Source organism: Ochotona curzoniae, unplaced genomic scaffold, assembly GCF_017591425.1.
Source record: "Ochotona curzoniae isolate NIBS_2020 unplaced genomic scaffold, NIBS_Ocur_1.0 scaffold_3835, whole genome shotgun sequence".
In the NCBI taxonomy this organism is placed as follows: domain Eukaryota; kingdom Metazoa; phylum Chordata; class Mammalia; order Lagomorpha; family Ochotonidae; genus Ochotona; species Ochotona curzoniae.
Window position 1 is genome coordinate 17792598 of NW_024467114.1, and position 14944 is coordinate 17807541.

At 36.0% G+C, this 14944-nt stretch overlaps 1 protein-coding gene across 5 annotated transcripts in view; it reads right to left on the reverse strand.

The window, feature by feature from the left end:
* Window positions 1-14944, reverse strand: part of CDK13 (cyclin dependent kinase 13) — an 86026-nt gene that overhangs the window by 32448 nt on the left and 38634 nt on the right. For all 5 annotated transcript variants that reach the window (XM_040964898.1, XM_040964895.1, XM_040964896.1 and 2 more), the window contains 3 exons: window positions 13656-13795; window positions 11939-12109; window positions 141-330 (listed from right to left, as the gene is read on the reverse strand). In XM_040964898.1, coding sequence (XP_040820832.1) covers window positions 141-330; window positions 11939-12109; window positions 13656-13795 — 501 coding nt within the window. The remainder of the gene's footprint in view (window positions 1-140; window positions 331-11938; window positions 12110-13655; window positions 13796-14944) is intronic.

A 14944-nucleotide genomic window follows, 5' to 3' on the forward strand; every position in this document is an offset into this window, starting at 1 on the left:
AGCCTGAGATACAGTACGCTAATTACGTCAAAATAGTCTGAAGCAATGGGGTCAATTAAATTTTAAATTATTTTACTAGAATCAATGTATATATCATATAACCCTCAATTTAAACATGTATATCAAGCTCTTATCCATACCTATTATTTAGGAGAATATTTGAACATTTAATATCTCTGTGCAAAAAGTTCTTCTTATGACAATAATCCAGTCCTTCCATGAGCTGTCTCATAAACGACTTTATGTGATTTTCATTAAAATGAACCAAGCCTGATTCCAGAAGTCCCATCAGATCATGGTCCATGTATTCAAACACCAAATAAAATGCACCTAGGAATCAAAATAATTAAGTCAGTAAAGGCTCACATCTTTTTTTTCTAGATTTAACTTTTTGAGATAACATTTTAAATTTATATTATAGGCAAAGATTTAACGTCCCAGTATAAAAGCATTTTAAAAGTAAAAAGACCACAGTTCAACAGGAAAGCAGGCAAACAATAAATAAAAATATGCTTAACTTCATTCACATAAAATTAATCTTAAATTGTCCCCAAATCATTAAACCTGTCATAGTAAATTATTTCTATCAATTTGTCTGAAAAAAAGATTTGAAAAATAAGTTTCACAAAATTCTGCATAGATAAGATTCAAAATTCTTACCATTAAAATAGTGATAGGAACAACAAATTAAACCTTGAGGAAAAAGGAACTTTGTCACATTTATAACAATCATCTTTCTTTCTGGATTTAACATCAATAATTGTAATCTCAAGGAAACATCTAACTCAATTTTTTTAAGCCTAAAGAAAACTGTTTCAACATAAAAATCAACCCTGATAATTTCCACATTGAATATTTTCTAGTGTGGTTAGTATGTAAAGCAAATTTACAACTGTTTTAGACATTAAATTTAGACTCAGAAGAAACTGTTAAATAAAATCAGTAGAGTTCATCAAAGAAAATTAAGAAGTTGATAAGCATATTATACTACATAAAAACAGAATGTAGGCCCAGGCAGACTTTAGATGAGCTCTACTAAGAGTCCCACAAACATAATTTAATCACATTTCACTTTTTGGAGTAGCTGAAAGCATAAAATCACAACTTATTCTTCTAAAACCCATGTGTCTGTGCTGTTGTAACCCAAAATGACAATTAGTACACATACGTGCATAAATTACAACTGTACTTTACAGCAGATTAAAAATTCCTGAATGAAACACAGACTGAATCAAAAGCTATCTAAAGAAATATCAGAATCAAGTAGTATTATTCAGCAATTCAAGGAAAGAAAGGCTAATAATATTCATTACATCTATTTGTAAAAAAAGGACTCCAACATCATGGCAAAAGTGGTATCTGAAAAGAGTTCACAATCAGCTTCTAACGAAAACCAAAGAATCTTAGTAAAACATGCAACAGAATTCAACTATCTACAAAATTACATTTAACAGAAAAATTCCAGCCACTGTTAATGAAATTAAAATGTTCACCATTACTAGTTCTATTCTAGAAGTTAGTAAATAAAACTACACAAAGTGGAAATATCCAGAGACACAAATATATTTTGTGTATATGAGGTGACCATCTTCATGGGGGAAAAAAAAGAATTAACGAATGAATAGCTGGATGTAGAGAAAAAGAATCCATAAAAAGCAGTTCATATGTGCAACAATTTATTAGAAAATAAAATGACTGCACAGGGGCAGCACAATGACTCAACTGCCTAATCCTCCACCTCCAAGTGTGGCATCCCATATGGACGCCAGTTCACATCCCACCTGCTCCACTTCCCTTCCAGTTCCCAGACAGTGGCCTGAGGAAGCAGCAAAGGAAGTCCAAGTCATTGGGACCATGAACCCACATGGGGGACAGGACTCCTGATGGGCAGGGTCAGCTACAGCTACTGCAGCCACTTGGGAAATGAACCAACAGATGAAAAGATCGTTCTCTGTGTAAATCTGACTTCCCAATAAAAATAACTCTTAAAGTATTGTGGAGAACATATGCTAGGGGAAAAAAATCTTCAGATATATTTATCTAATAACTTTGAAAATGGCATTTCTAAAATGTTTGAGAGACAGATAGACATTAGTCAACCATATGAGGATTTACTTCCCAAATGTCCCCGAAGAGGGTTGTGCTATGCCAAAGTCAGGAGCCTGGAACTCAATCTAGATGAACCAGTCAAGTGGCAGGGATTCAACAAGCACCTGGACCAACACCTGCTGCCTCTCAGGGTATGAATTTGTGAGAAGATGGTCGAGAAGCAGAGTTAGGTCTTGCACCAGGATCTCGATATGGGATGTGGGCATCTTAACTGATGCACCAAATGCCCACCCTCAAACACTGTCCAAACACTAACACAACTACACTATATGGAAACAACAAGAAAAAAAGATAGTCCTTATAACCAGTGCTATTAGAGTAACTGATAACCAAACTGTCTGACCATTACAATATATACCAGGAGAAAAAACAAATAAATCAGTTACCCAAATACTAAAAAAAAAAAAAACCTCTTTAATAACCCAAAGTAGGCAAGACTTTCCTAAGTAAGAAGTAATACCAAACAAAAGAAAAATGAAAAACTATTAATTGTTGACTATAGAATCTTTTCATGACTAAAAATAACACCAACCCCAACCAAAAAAATTTTCAAAAATTACCAGAAAAAGACTTCTGGTTTGTAGGACACCATGTAAGGAGTTGAACGCTACCATTCCTCTGTTTTCATAGGAAAAAATGTGGAACTGAAAAGCAACAACACCTTTTAGCTCTAGCAAAGAAACCAAGACCAGAAGGCAAGCAACTGTTGCCTAAAGAAACATACTGCCAGAGTTAAAGAATCTTAACTTACTGAAAGAAAAATCCCTACAGGAATCATTACCAAGGTAGGAAAACCTAAATTATAATTGAAAAAGTATTTGACACTTTACAATTAAAACAATAAGGGCCTGGCACGAGAACCTGGCAGCTAAAGTCCTCCCTCGCTAATCATGTCGGCCCCACTTCCCACCCAGCTCCCTGCCTGTGGCCGCTTGGGGAATGGGGAGTGAATCAGTGGACAGAAGATCTTCCTATCTCTCCTCCTATCTATATATATGATTACCCAATAAAAGAAGATTTTTAAAAATAAAATAAATCTTAAAAAAAAAAAGTACTTGGGGGCTCACAGTGAGCAAGTTTAAGAGTTAAAAATCCCAGGGGACCCTGTCTTAGAAGCTTATACTTCCATGAGTTTCTACCACCAGATGCCACACCAAATTACAAATTATACTAGTGAAGTTCAAAGACAGAAAAAACTGTTAACAAGAGCTCTTGGGAAAGGCAGAAATAGGACACAAGTCAAACCAAAGAGTGCAGAAAAAATACCTCTACAAACATATGATAATGGTATCCAGAGGCCACTGCTGAAGCATAGTGACCACGTGGCCACCTGCACTGCCAGCATCCCATATCAACCCCAGTGCGAGTCCAAGTTGCTCCAATTTCCCATCCAGGTCCCTGCTATTTCAGTTGGGAAAGCAGTGGAAGATTCTTGGGCACCTGCTACCCACCTGGGAGGCCCAAATGGAATTGCAGCTTCTTGGCTTCAGTCTGGCCCACTAGATTTTGCACCACTTGAAGATTGAACCAGAGATTAAGGGGAACAAAAAAAAAAACCAGACTGAACCAGAAGATGAGAAATATGTCTGAACCCCTCCATCTTCTTAAGCCTTTCAAATAAATACACATATATACACATAAATAAATACATGTATAAATATATAAATAAAAAAACTCAAATCTTCAAAATGGAAGTTAGAAGGTGATACTAAGAAATGCTGAGACATAAGACAATAACAGCAACCAATCTATTAAACTCCTGATTTTCCTTCCAATAGCATGCTTTTGCTGTCTAAAACAGGGGGAAAAAAGGACATTGCTTTAAGCCAAGGAATTTGAGTCAGTTAATGGTTTAGAACAAAGGAATAACAGAAATTAAAACTATCTTAAAAGGTTATTTTAACAGAAGTTTCTTTTTAACCTCAGGGGTGAGGTACTGTTGCTGTTCTTTCACACACGAGAATGCTGAAACAGTTCCTGCACAGTAAGACAAGAGGGGTAATCCTGGGGCTTTGATGAGTTCTAGTTTTTACAGGATGCGCAAAAATTCATGAAGATGTGCATTATGAAAAAAATTACAGATTTATGGTTTTTTGCACCGAAATAAACTGACCTTTTAGTTTCCTACTTTCCTAATTTTGTTAAGTTGGTTAAGAAAGATTCAGTGTAAAATAAGGAGTAGGAGACAATGAAACATAGTCAGATAGGAGCAGCAAGTAACACCGAAGCAATCTTCCCCATTACTGCAGCCAAGTAGCAGTCTAACCTAGCGTACTCTGGCAACAAAATATTCCCCTCCCCCCCCAAAAAATCTGTTAGCAAAAGTGGCTTTAAAACCAAGAGGAATCAAGTATTTAATTTTACTGATCTCTTCTAAAATTTATACAAGAGAAAAGGTAAACTACACCATGAAAATAATCAATAATTTACTGGTACACTGAGTTAAAGGAGATGGAAGTAGAAATTTCACTTCTGATTCTTTTTTTTTTTTAAGATTTATTTTATTTTATTGGAAAGTCAGATATACAGAGAAGAGGAGAGATAGAGAGGAAGATCTTCCGTCCGATGATTCACTCCCCAAGTGAGCGCAACGGCTGGTACTATGCCGATCCGATTCAAAGCCAGGATCCAGGAACTTCTTCCAGGTCTCCCACAGAGTCCCAAGGCTTTGAGCCGTCCTCCACTGCTTTCCCAGGCCACAAGCAGGGAGCAGGATGGGAAGTGGAGCTGCCGGGATTAGAACCAGCCACCAAATAGGATCCCAGCATGTTCAAGACGAGGGCTTTAGCTGCTAGGCCACGCCACCGGACCCTTCCTCACTGATTCTAAAACGGTGTTTCACACACAATCAAACCACTAAGTAAAAGCAAATCATAGAAGTATATTTCAAATGTTTTAATTAGCACAATCCTACTTGGAAAAATCCCCATATTGAGAAAATATGAAAGAACAACTGACTTTAATTATTTACTCTAGAAATTATCTGCATTAGCCTGGGTATCATTTTTTTTTTAAACAATACATCAGTTGGGGCAGGCGCAGCGGCTTGACAAGCTAATCCTCTATCTTCAAGCTCAAGTGGTGGCAACTAATATGGATGCTTGTTGGCATCTCGGTTGCTCCACCTCAGATCCAGGTCCCTGCCTGTGGCTGGGGAAAGTACTTGAGGACAGCCCAAGTCCTTGACCCCCTGGGGTCCTCATGTGGCTAACGGCTGATTTGCTTATTGCTTGATTACAATTCAAAACCAAGTGTGAGGTAACACACTTTACTATTCTGGATTAAGATGCTTTTGGCTATTTTGGCTCTCTTAAATTTCCATATAAGGGGCCAGTGCAGCAAATTAAGACTACCTGCTCCACAGGCATCCCATATGGGCACCAATTCGAATCCTATCTGCTCCATTTCCAATCCAGCTCCCTGCTAATTGCCTGGGAAAGCAGTGAAGGATAGCCTACCCACGTCCTTGGGACCTTGCACCCACATGGAAGACCCAAAAGAAGCTCCTGGCTTCTGGTTTTGGATCAGCTCAGTTTTGGCTGTTGTGGCCATTTGGGGAGAGAATCAGCAGATAGAAGATCTTTCTGTCTGTCCTTCTCTCTATAAATCTTCTTTTTAAAAAAAGATTTATATATATTTTATTGAGAAGCCAGACATACAGAAAAGAGAGGCAGATCCTCCATCCGGTGATTCACTCCCCAAGCAACTGCAACAGCTAGAGCTGAGCCGATCTAGAGCCTCTTCCCGGGCTCACATGTGGGCGCAGGGTCCCAAGGCATTGGGCTGCCCTCCACTGCCCTCCCAGGTGACAAGCAGGTAGCTGGACAGGAAGCGAGGTCTCCGGGATCAGAGTGGATGGTCACATGGTACCCCAGCACATGCAAGGCAAGGACTACTGAGCTGGGCCCTATATAAATCTTCTTTTCTGATAAAAAAAAAAATAACTATTTAAAAGAAAAATAAAAGAAAAATACATCAGCAAATGCTGAAAATGGGCACAAGAACTAGAGGTAATAAATGTAGATTCTAAAGCTACAATTTTACATTTGCAATGTATATATGTGTGTATTTATATATGTACATGCTTAAGAATGTATACATTGAATCAACTATTTTAAGAATTTTATTATTATGAAACTTGCTTCAAGAAAACAGTGAACACACTTCACGGCTTATGATTGCCAAGACAAATAAGAGTTATTGACATCCAGGAGCCATAAAGAAGCACTATAGACAAACAATTTTAATGTTTGTGTTTTTTCATGTAATAGCTAATCAAAGATTTACTTCTTCTTCTAAGAGTTTTATGGTTTTAGCTCTTATAAATAAATCAAATACAAATAGGTTATTTGCAGACTCTCAGATCTATTACTGATTTATTTGCTTGTTGTTTGATCACTTTACTTTGCCAGTAACATTTAAGATCAAGTGTGAGGTAACACACTGTGTTCTTCCAGTTTAAGAGGCTTCCGGCTATCCAGGCTCTTAATTTTCCATATGAGGGGCTGATGTGAGCAGGTTAAGCCTCCACCTGCAACACAAGCATCCCATATTGAAACCAATCTGAATCCCAGCTGCTCTACTTCCTAAGCCGGTTCTACCTGCAATCCAGGCCTGGGAAAGCAGCAGAGGCTGGCCCAATTCCTTGGGCCCCTGCACCCATAGGGGAGAACCTGGGCAAGCTTCTGGCTCCTGGATTTGGACTGGCACAGCTTCAGCTGTGGCAGTCATCCGGGGAGTGAACCAGCAGACCAAAGATTCATATTCTTTCTATCATTCTGCCTTTGGAATGCAAATAAATTTAAATCTTTGGAGAAATTTTCTATATGATTTTTAGAATCAGGCTTCCATGAAGAGAAGCTGCAGTGATTCTGACAGGGGCTGTAATGAATACATAGACAAACATGCCACTTTCACAACAGTAAGACTTCCAATTCATCAATACAGAATGCCTTTCATTTAAGTCACCCTTACACTTTTCAATGATGTTTTTAGCTTTCAAAGTACAAAACGCAGACATCAATTTATCTCCCTCTCCCCTTTTAAAGATTTCGTTTTATTTGAAAGGCAGTTACAGAAAAGCGCTTATACCCACTCCCCAAAATGGCCACAACAGCCAGAATTAGGCTAATCTAAAGCCAAAGCTAGGAACAACTTCTGGGTCTTCCAGGTAAAGTACAGGGAAAGCCTTGACTGCATTCCCAGGCCATAGGCAGGAAGCTGGATTGAAAGTGGAGCAGCCAGGACAGGAATTGGTGTCCACATAAACATGTGGATATCAGAGGAGAAAGCTTAGCCTGCTAAGCCACAGCACCAGCTAGCTTTGTACTTAAGGATACAATAAACACACTAAATCGTTTTCTTAATTTTACTTTGGAATACTCAGTGCTTATGTACAAAAAAACCTGATTTTTATATACACCTATTATTCTGTCACCCTGCAGAAATAGCTTGCTGATTACAATACGTTTTAAACAGATTCCCTAGGGTTATTTCCTGTAGTACATGACTGTGCATACACCACACATACACACACACAAAGGATAGCTTTACTTATTCCTTTTCAATGTGGGTATATATATTTTTTAAAGATTTATTTTTATTGGAAAGGCAGATATACGGAACGGAGGAGACAGAGAAGATCTTCCATCTGCTGATTCACTCCCCAAGTGGCTGCAAAGACCAGAGCTAAGCCAATCTGAAACCAGGAGTTTCTTTCTGGATCTCCCATGTGGTTGGAGGGTCCCAAGGCTTTGGGCCATCCTCCACTGCTTCCCCAGGCCACCAGAAGGGAGTTAGATGGGAAGCAGGGACACCAGAATATGAACTGGCACCCATATGGGATTTCAAAGCATGTAAGATGAAGACTTTCGCTGCTAGACTACTGCACTGGGCCCCACATGGATTTTTTTTTATTATTATTATTATTTTTTTTTTTAGTGTAACTGCCCTGGCTAATATCTCCAGTACAATGTTGACCATAAATGGTAAAAGCAGACATTTTTTTACAAAGATTGTTTATCAGGTTGAGGGAATTCTCATTTATTCCTGAGACTCTTGAGTTTATTAGTTTGCACTGGAAATAAAAACTAAAACCTTCTTTATGAAAAGCTTGGTAATGTATGAATAAATTTCAGAATTCAAATTCTAGCAACTGGATTTCTAATTTCAACAAATTATAAAATCAGTCAATGAAATCTATGCCTAACAACTTTCAAAACAGAGCAAAAACCGGTCCCCACATCTATGTTACTACATCTACCAGTTAGTAGGGGTGATGATCTGCTCACTACGTAAGATTTTTACTCTCACCATTTCATTTCTAAACAGTGCAATTAATTCAGAATTGATTAAGAAGATATCACTTAGCAAATAGTTTCTTCTTTAGCTAAAAGCATATATAGTGTAGGTACCTTCTATAATCTCCAAGCATAAATGTTCAAAACAGGAAACTATATGAAATACCTGAACAATACTAAATAAGCACTCATGGAAGAATAAAATGATTCATCCAAAAGACACGCTTTATTCTTTTAAAAAGCAAAGCATTATGTAAGCCGTCTTGAAAGAAGCAGACTCGCCATTTGGTAATAATAATTGTGTATGAATCTGATGAAAAAAAGAGAAAGAAGAATATAGAAAAATAGTAAAAATGACAATATCCAGATAATTTAAGTTGAAATACGGTGAGTGCACTTAAGAAAACAGAACTTTTATTTCATGTTAATTCACTGAAGTTTGAAAAGTCCCATTTTTCTGAGAGAGAGTCCTGTATTGGTCAGTCCTGATCTAGAAACCAGGGCAACAACCAACCACTACATGAAAGAATGATCAGATCAACACAGCTTTCTTCTTTAACGTTAGGAATTCGCAGCTCTTTACTATGAGAGTATAGGCTCATATCTTTAAGAAAATGAGACAAGCCTTAGCAATTATGAAGCAAGACATTCTCTGGGAATATGTCAATCTTGCAATGCCCCCTAAAAACAAGTTACACTGTTTGCCAATCAGTATACCCTCCTCTCTACACAACCAAACTGACAGACCTAACATCATCTACAAAAGAGAAACATCTCACCTCTGTACTGCACTGTTGCTCAAGATTTAATGGTAACCCGCTAGATACTACACACTTCAAAACAAGAACAAAATTCACACCTTGCCTTTAGAAATTTATTAGAAATAAGATATGCAAACTTAACAGCACGTAGAAAAAGAGAAAAAGAAAATAGAATTACAACGCTATGTGTACTAGAGGTGTAAGGACAGCGCAACACCTAATAAGCCAGCAGGAATTCAGAGATCACAGGCACCTGGAATACATTTCTCTGACATACTGTCATAAGCACTTATGATGAAATACCATTGTCTTTATTTTTTTGAAAACTTCAAATTAAGAGAATTCAAACTTCCTCATTACATAAACACAAATATTGGAAGTATTATAACTAAATTTGTGCAGAATAATCGTGAGCTTTTCGATTGTTTAGGATATATCTTAATTTTCACAGCAAAATACTTAGTTCCATCAATATTTCAATATTTAGCATTTTAATCTGAATATGAAAACATCTATAGTTTTAGACTCAATGATTTATTCTTTTATATTGAACTTCACCGCAAAAATAAACCTTAACCCAGAAAATCATAAACTAATCAAGAAACTTTGATTAGTTAAACCATATTATTGCATTGAATCAGAAAGTATTCTTAAGTATGTAACACTCAGTAGAAGGAAGAAAATAAGAAAGCAGTTTCTGCTGCAAAAATCAAAAGCCATTCTACACAGTGACATATGAGCATAAGAAATAATACTACCACAAGTAACACCATTATATTCTCCTTCCAGAAATTAAGCAAATTTTGAATAAACAGAAAATGTTTTCCTTGAAACAAAAAGTTTGATAACAATAAAACATTGTAATCCACACAAAAAGGTTCAAAATCCTTAGAGACCCAGCATGCCCCCATTCTTCCTGATTAAGAAAAACTTACCATCTCTAAGTATCTGCATGAAAATACACCTGTTCAATCATTATCACTTCATCTCTAAGAAAAATGGTTTTTAAGGTGAGAAAATGTTTTGAATTTTTCCTCATAAATTCTTTATTTTTAAATGGATTCAAATCTTCAAAAAATACTTTCACATTATGCCTTACATATGCTTGTGTTGTAATAATGTAAACTTTTTTGTTATTTTTGAGTTTTCTATTGCTCATTATGATTTCATATGTAAAGCATGAGCACATAGTTTCATTTACATTTTATAACCTCTAATACACTTCTATTAGACAAGCCCACATTAAACCAACATGCCTCAAATGTTCTTCTGTCTAATTCAGCAATCACTATTACCAACTTAGATAACTAATATGGTAAGGATCAGAAAAGAATTCCAAATCTAGTTCTCATTTCGCTAAAATATGTAAGACTTCATTATGTTTCACAATAACATGATGAGATTGATTTCCAAGATTATATGCTAAAATATTTTATTCAACCACATTTAACTAACACATGGTACCTAAATGTAACTTCTCACACAGAAAAACACATTCTTGGAGGTGGCTGATGTGGCATAGTGGGTTAAACTGCCACCTTCAGAGCTCACATCCTATATGTGCCCAGGGTTACAGAATTCCAGCTGTTCTAAGTCTCTGCTAATGCACCTGGGTAAGTCAGGGAAGATGGCCCAAACCCTTGGGCCCTGCACCCACACAGGAGACCCAGAAGCAGCTCTGGGCTTCTGGCTTCAGCCTGGGCCAATCCCAGCTCCTGAGGAACATGTCTGTCTGTCTGTCAGACTATGCTCTCTCTCTCCAGCTCTTTCTTTCAAATAAATAAATGCATTTTTTTAAAAAAAGAAAAACATATATTCTTATTTATCAAGACTTATACAATTATAAGCAGAATTATTCAAAACAGGAAGAAGATAATAGGCATAAATAACATGAAAATCATGAAAATCTATGACGTGCAAAACACTACTTTTACACACTGTGAAGTAATTAAAACAGAAACGCCTCAGAGAATTTATAATCTGGAAAGACACATAAACTACACCATAAATATACTACCTCCAAAACTGTGAACACTTTTTATGTTTGGAGACAGAAATTCATTAAAAGACAATGAATACAAATGGGATTACACTAAGCAGAACTCACACCTGTCCGGGCTAGGCTCTGAGCTAGGCAGGGAGCACGCTGGCAAATGAAACCCACATGCTTCCCACATTCATGTGGAGAAACAAGAGACAAATCCATGTTATTCTCACTTATTAGAAATGCTACTTTATAAGGGGGAAAGTGGGACAATGAGGTAAGCCTTCACTAAGGAACGAAGCAACATTCGGGTTAAGAGGCAGGCAGGCAGTTTTTCCAACAGTGTGTGCACATGTGTACATCAGAGTGCAGATTCAGAGTGTGTGATGTGTGGTGTGAGATTCAAGCCCAGGGAATAACTTCAGAGCACTATTGAGTACCCCAAAGTCCAATGTGACTGGAGCTTACAAGCAACAAAAGTGATATAAACAAGATGTAGATTAATCATGCTCTAATGCTACCAAAACTAAAAATCACTAAAAAGTGAATACTGTATTTCTAGCAAATATTGTGTTTCCTACACTGGTATACACAATTTATTCAAATGACTCAAAAACCACTGAAGTAATTCTTCAATCACATTAAATTTAGAAAGAGTGTAAACTGCAAACAATAGCTTCAATGTACTGAACAATTACTCAAGCAGTCAGCGGTCTACAGCAGTGTCTGAACCACCACCACCATCCAGAGTATACACAGCTCATTATCTGAATATGCACACATACCTTTGTCTTTCTTAAAATCCAAAGCATCTTCTTTATCAGTTACTATTTCCTTCATATTAATAATACTCTGGTGGGTAAGCTGTCGGAGAATTTTAATTTCTCGAATTGCTGTAATCGGAAAGCCTTCTTTCTCATTATCCAGACGTACTTTTTTTAAGGCTACCATTTCTCCTATTAAAAAATCAAGTAAAACCAAGTTAGCAGAACACTTTAAGACTATTTTATTGAAGTCCATAATTTCTGCTTCTATCTCTTGAAATTACAACCCATAAAATACTTCAGTTTCCAGCATACAAATTATACTATCTGTAGGCTCCCGGCTCCTGGCTTTGGATTGGCCCAGCTCCGGCCTTTGCAGCCATATGGGGAGTGAACCAGAAGATGGAAGATCTTTCTGTCTCTTTCTCTAAATCTGGCCAGCCTTTCCAATAAACAACAAATCTTTAAAAATAAATAAAAGTTAATGAGGTATGTCAATATATTTTGTTCTATGCTCTATGTTGACATAGCATGTAGAAAAAAAAATGCTACAAAGTAAGCATATTACAATTGTCATTTCTTTTTTGCATGAAGACAAAAAAGATAAATGCATCCAGTACACTCATCATGTACATAAAATGTCTCTAAACATGTAAAAACTTATACTCAAGCATGTTACTTAGAAGTTGCCCTGTTGCCTATAAAACTGTATCACATAATACAATGTTAATAATAAAAAGAAAAAAAAAAAAAAGAAGTTGCCCTGTTTTCTAACAGCTAACTGAAGTTCAAAACCTATGAGTTCTTCCTCCGCTGCACTAAACTTTCACACAATTTAAGTATGAGCAAGCTTTGTCTCAGATAATAAAATGCCCACATGTACACAAAGCTTATTATAAGAAAAAAAATCACTATATAACATTTTGTTCACTCCACTTTTTTGAAGGAAAAAGAATTCTGTCCTTATATATTTTCTAAAAGACTTTCCTTTGAACAAATAAAAAAAATTTACACATTACGGAAGTATCCCTGTAATGTACAAATTTTTTTGCTTTATTAAACCATTTTTAAAGCCATAATCTTACAATACACCATTATGAATTATTACTCTATATTTAACTGTCTTATCGTTTTCTAATCATAAAGTCATCTCTCTTATACTAACTAGCTTAAAACATTGTGCCATTGGTTTATTTTAACAAGAAACTATGAGAAAAAATTAAGTACTGGCCCTATGTATTATTTAGTAATACAAAAGGCTTCTATATATAGCTTCTGACCCATCTGCCTTTTTTACTTCCTCAAGGACTTTTAAAATTTTCTCCCAAGCTCCTGATAATGTTCTGAAAAATTAAGCTGCTAAAATCTGTCCTCTAAAGACAATTTCTATGACAAAAAGAATTCGACCAAAACAAAAAAAATTACTGCAAAGATTAATTAAAAGTAACAGACTTTTCTCCTTGATTACTAAATAGTCACCAGAGAAGTGGGAGTGGGAAGAACCTCTACATTCCACAATATAGCACATCACAAATACAAAAAGAACACTGTTGAAAATAGGTATATATCAACTCCCATTTACCTGTACACAAGTGCATATACAATGTTTATAACATACGAAACAGCAAAATAAATTTGAACTGAATTTTTTTAGTCCCAAAATCTGTGTATTAGAAGAAAAGCATAATAATATCAGTACATGTCAAGTCCAAAGATCCCCAGAACTTTGCATTCTTACCAGTGTCTTTATCCCTGGCCTTGTAAACTTGTCCGTAAGTGCCTTCTCCAATAATTCCGATGATATCAAATTTATCCACGCAGCGTTTTCCCCAGTCAATATCTTTTTCTTTGATTTCACCATATCGAGGCCCACATATTCTATCAAATATAGTTCTGAAGTTTTTATATGCAATCAAGCAAACTGATAAACTGTTTAATAGCTCAATATCCACCCTCCACCCAATCTTGTATCATTTACCTTTCCCCTAGTCTTATAAATTTGTGACCCCATATGTATCCAAGGCAAGCAAAAGTGATACGGTATTTTAAATCATAAAGTCACAATGTTATTTCTACATAATGACTCTTCCTCCACAGACTAGTACTTAGAGAAGAGTCATTGAAATTGAATTGTTTTCAGAAACAAAACATAGTTTTTTAATGAGTGGATGAAACCAACACTAGTAGAAACATCAACATTTCTGCAACAACCTCTGTAAAGTTTTATTTAAGAAAATATTCTGTAATAAACATTAGCAAAAATCTAATTATCAAGCTTATTCACAAATTTACACTTTTGGATAGATGCAGTATTTTAACAAACACACACCAAAAATGTCTCATTTTGAGAGTATAAAAGGTAAAACCAACTCCAGGGAACCTACAAAAACAAAAATTTCTTCTTTCAAATGATATATACTTTGGTTGCATTTTATCATAGAAATTCCAAAGAATAGTATCACAGCATACTCAAGGAGGCTCTATGTTTAAAGTTTCGTAGTTTTCTACTCAGTACTAGAACATGACCTCTTAGATTTATTTTAGGCATTATCAGCTATTGAATAGCATCTAAAACCAGAACTAACTCAGTTTTATTTACATTTCCCCTTCACTAAATAAAAGTAAAAGAAGGCAACACTGTGTTTCCCTCATAATGATGAACAATGAGGCCCTTACCCTTACCTGAAAAGATTTCAAATCTCTTCCACTTTATATATTATAAAGAATGCTTTTAGAGGGAAAACGAAGCTAAGCATAGCAGCTTGCCTATTACTAATTGGGGCACGCTGAATGCTGACTGTATCTCGTCATTTTCCGTATGTCTGTATTACTCAGCAATTTTAGTTACACACATTGTCTTTAACACATACAGTACACAAGAAATCAAACTGTGAGAGAACGTGGAATCAGGTTTTATTGGTCACAGTAAATAGGGATGCAAGAAATTATGAAATTTTTTTCAGAATTCTGAATTTATTTAAATACTTAAAACTCAAAGGACAAATAAATATATGATGATCCAAAAGC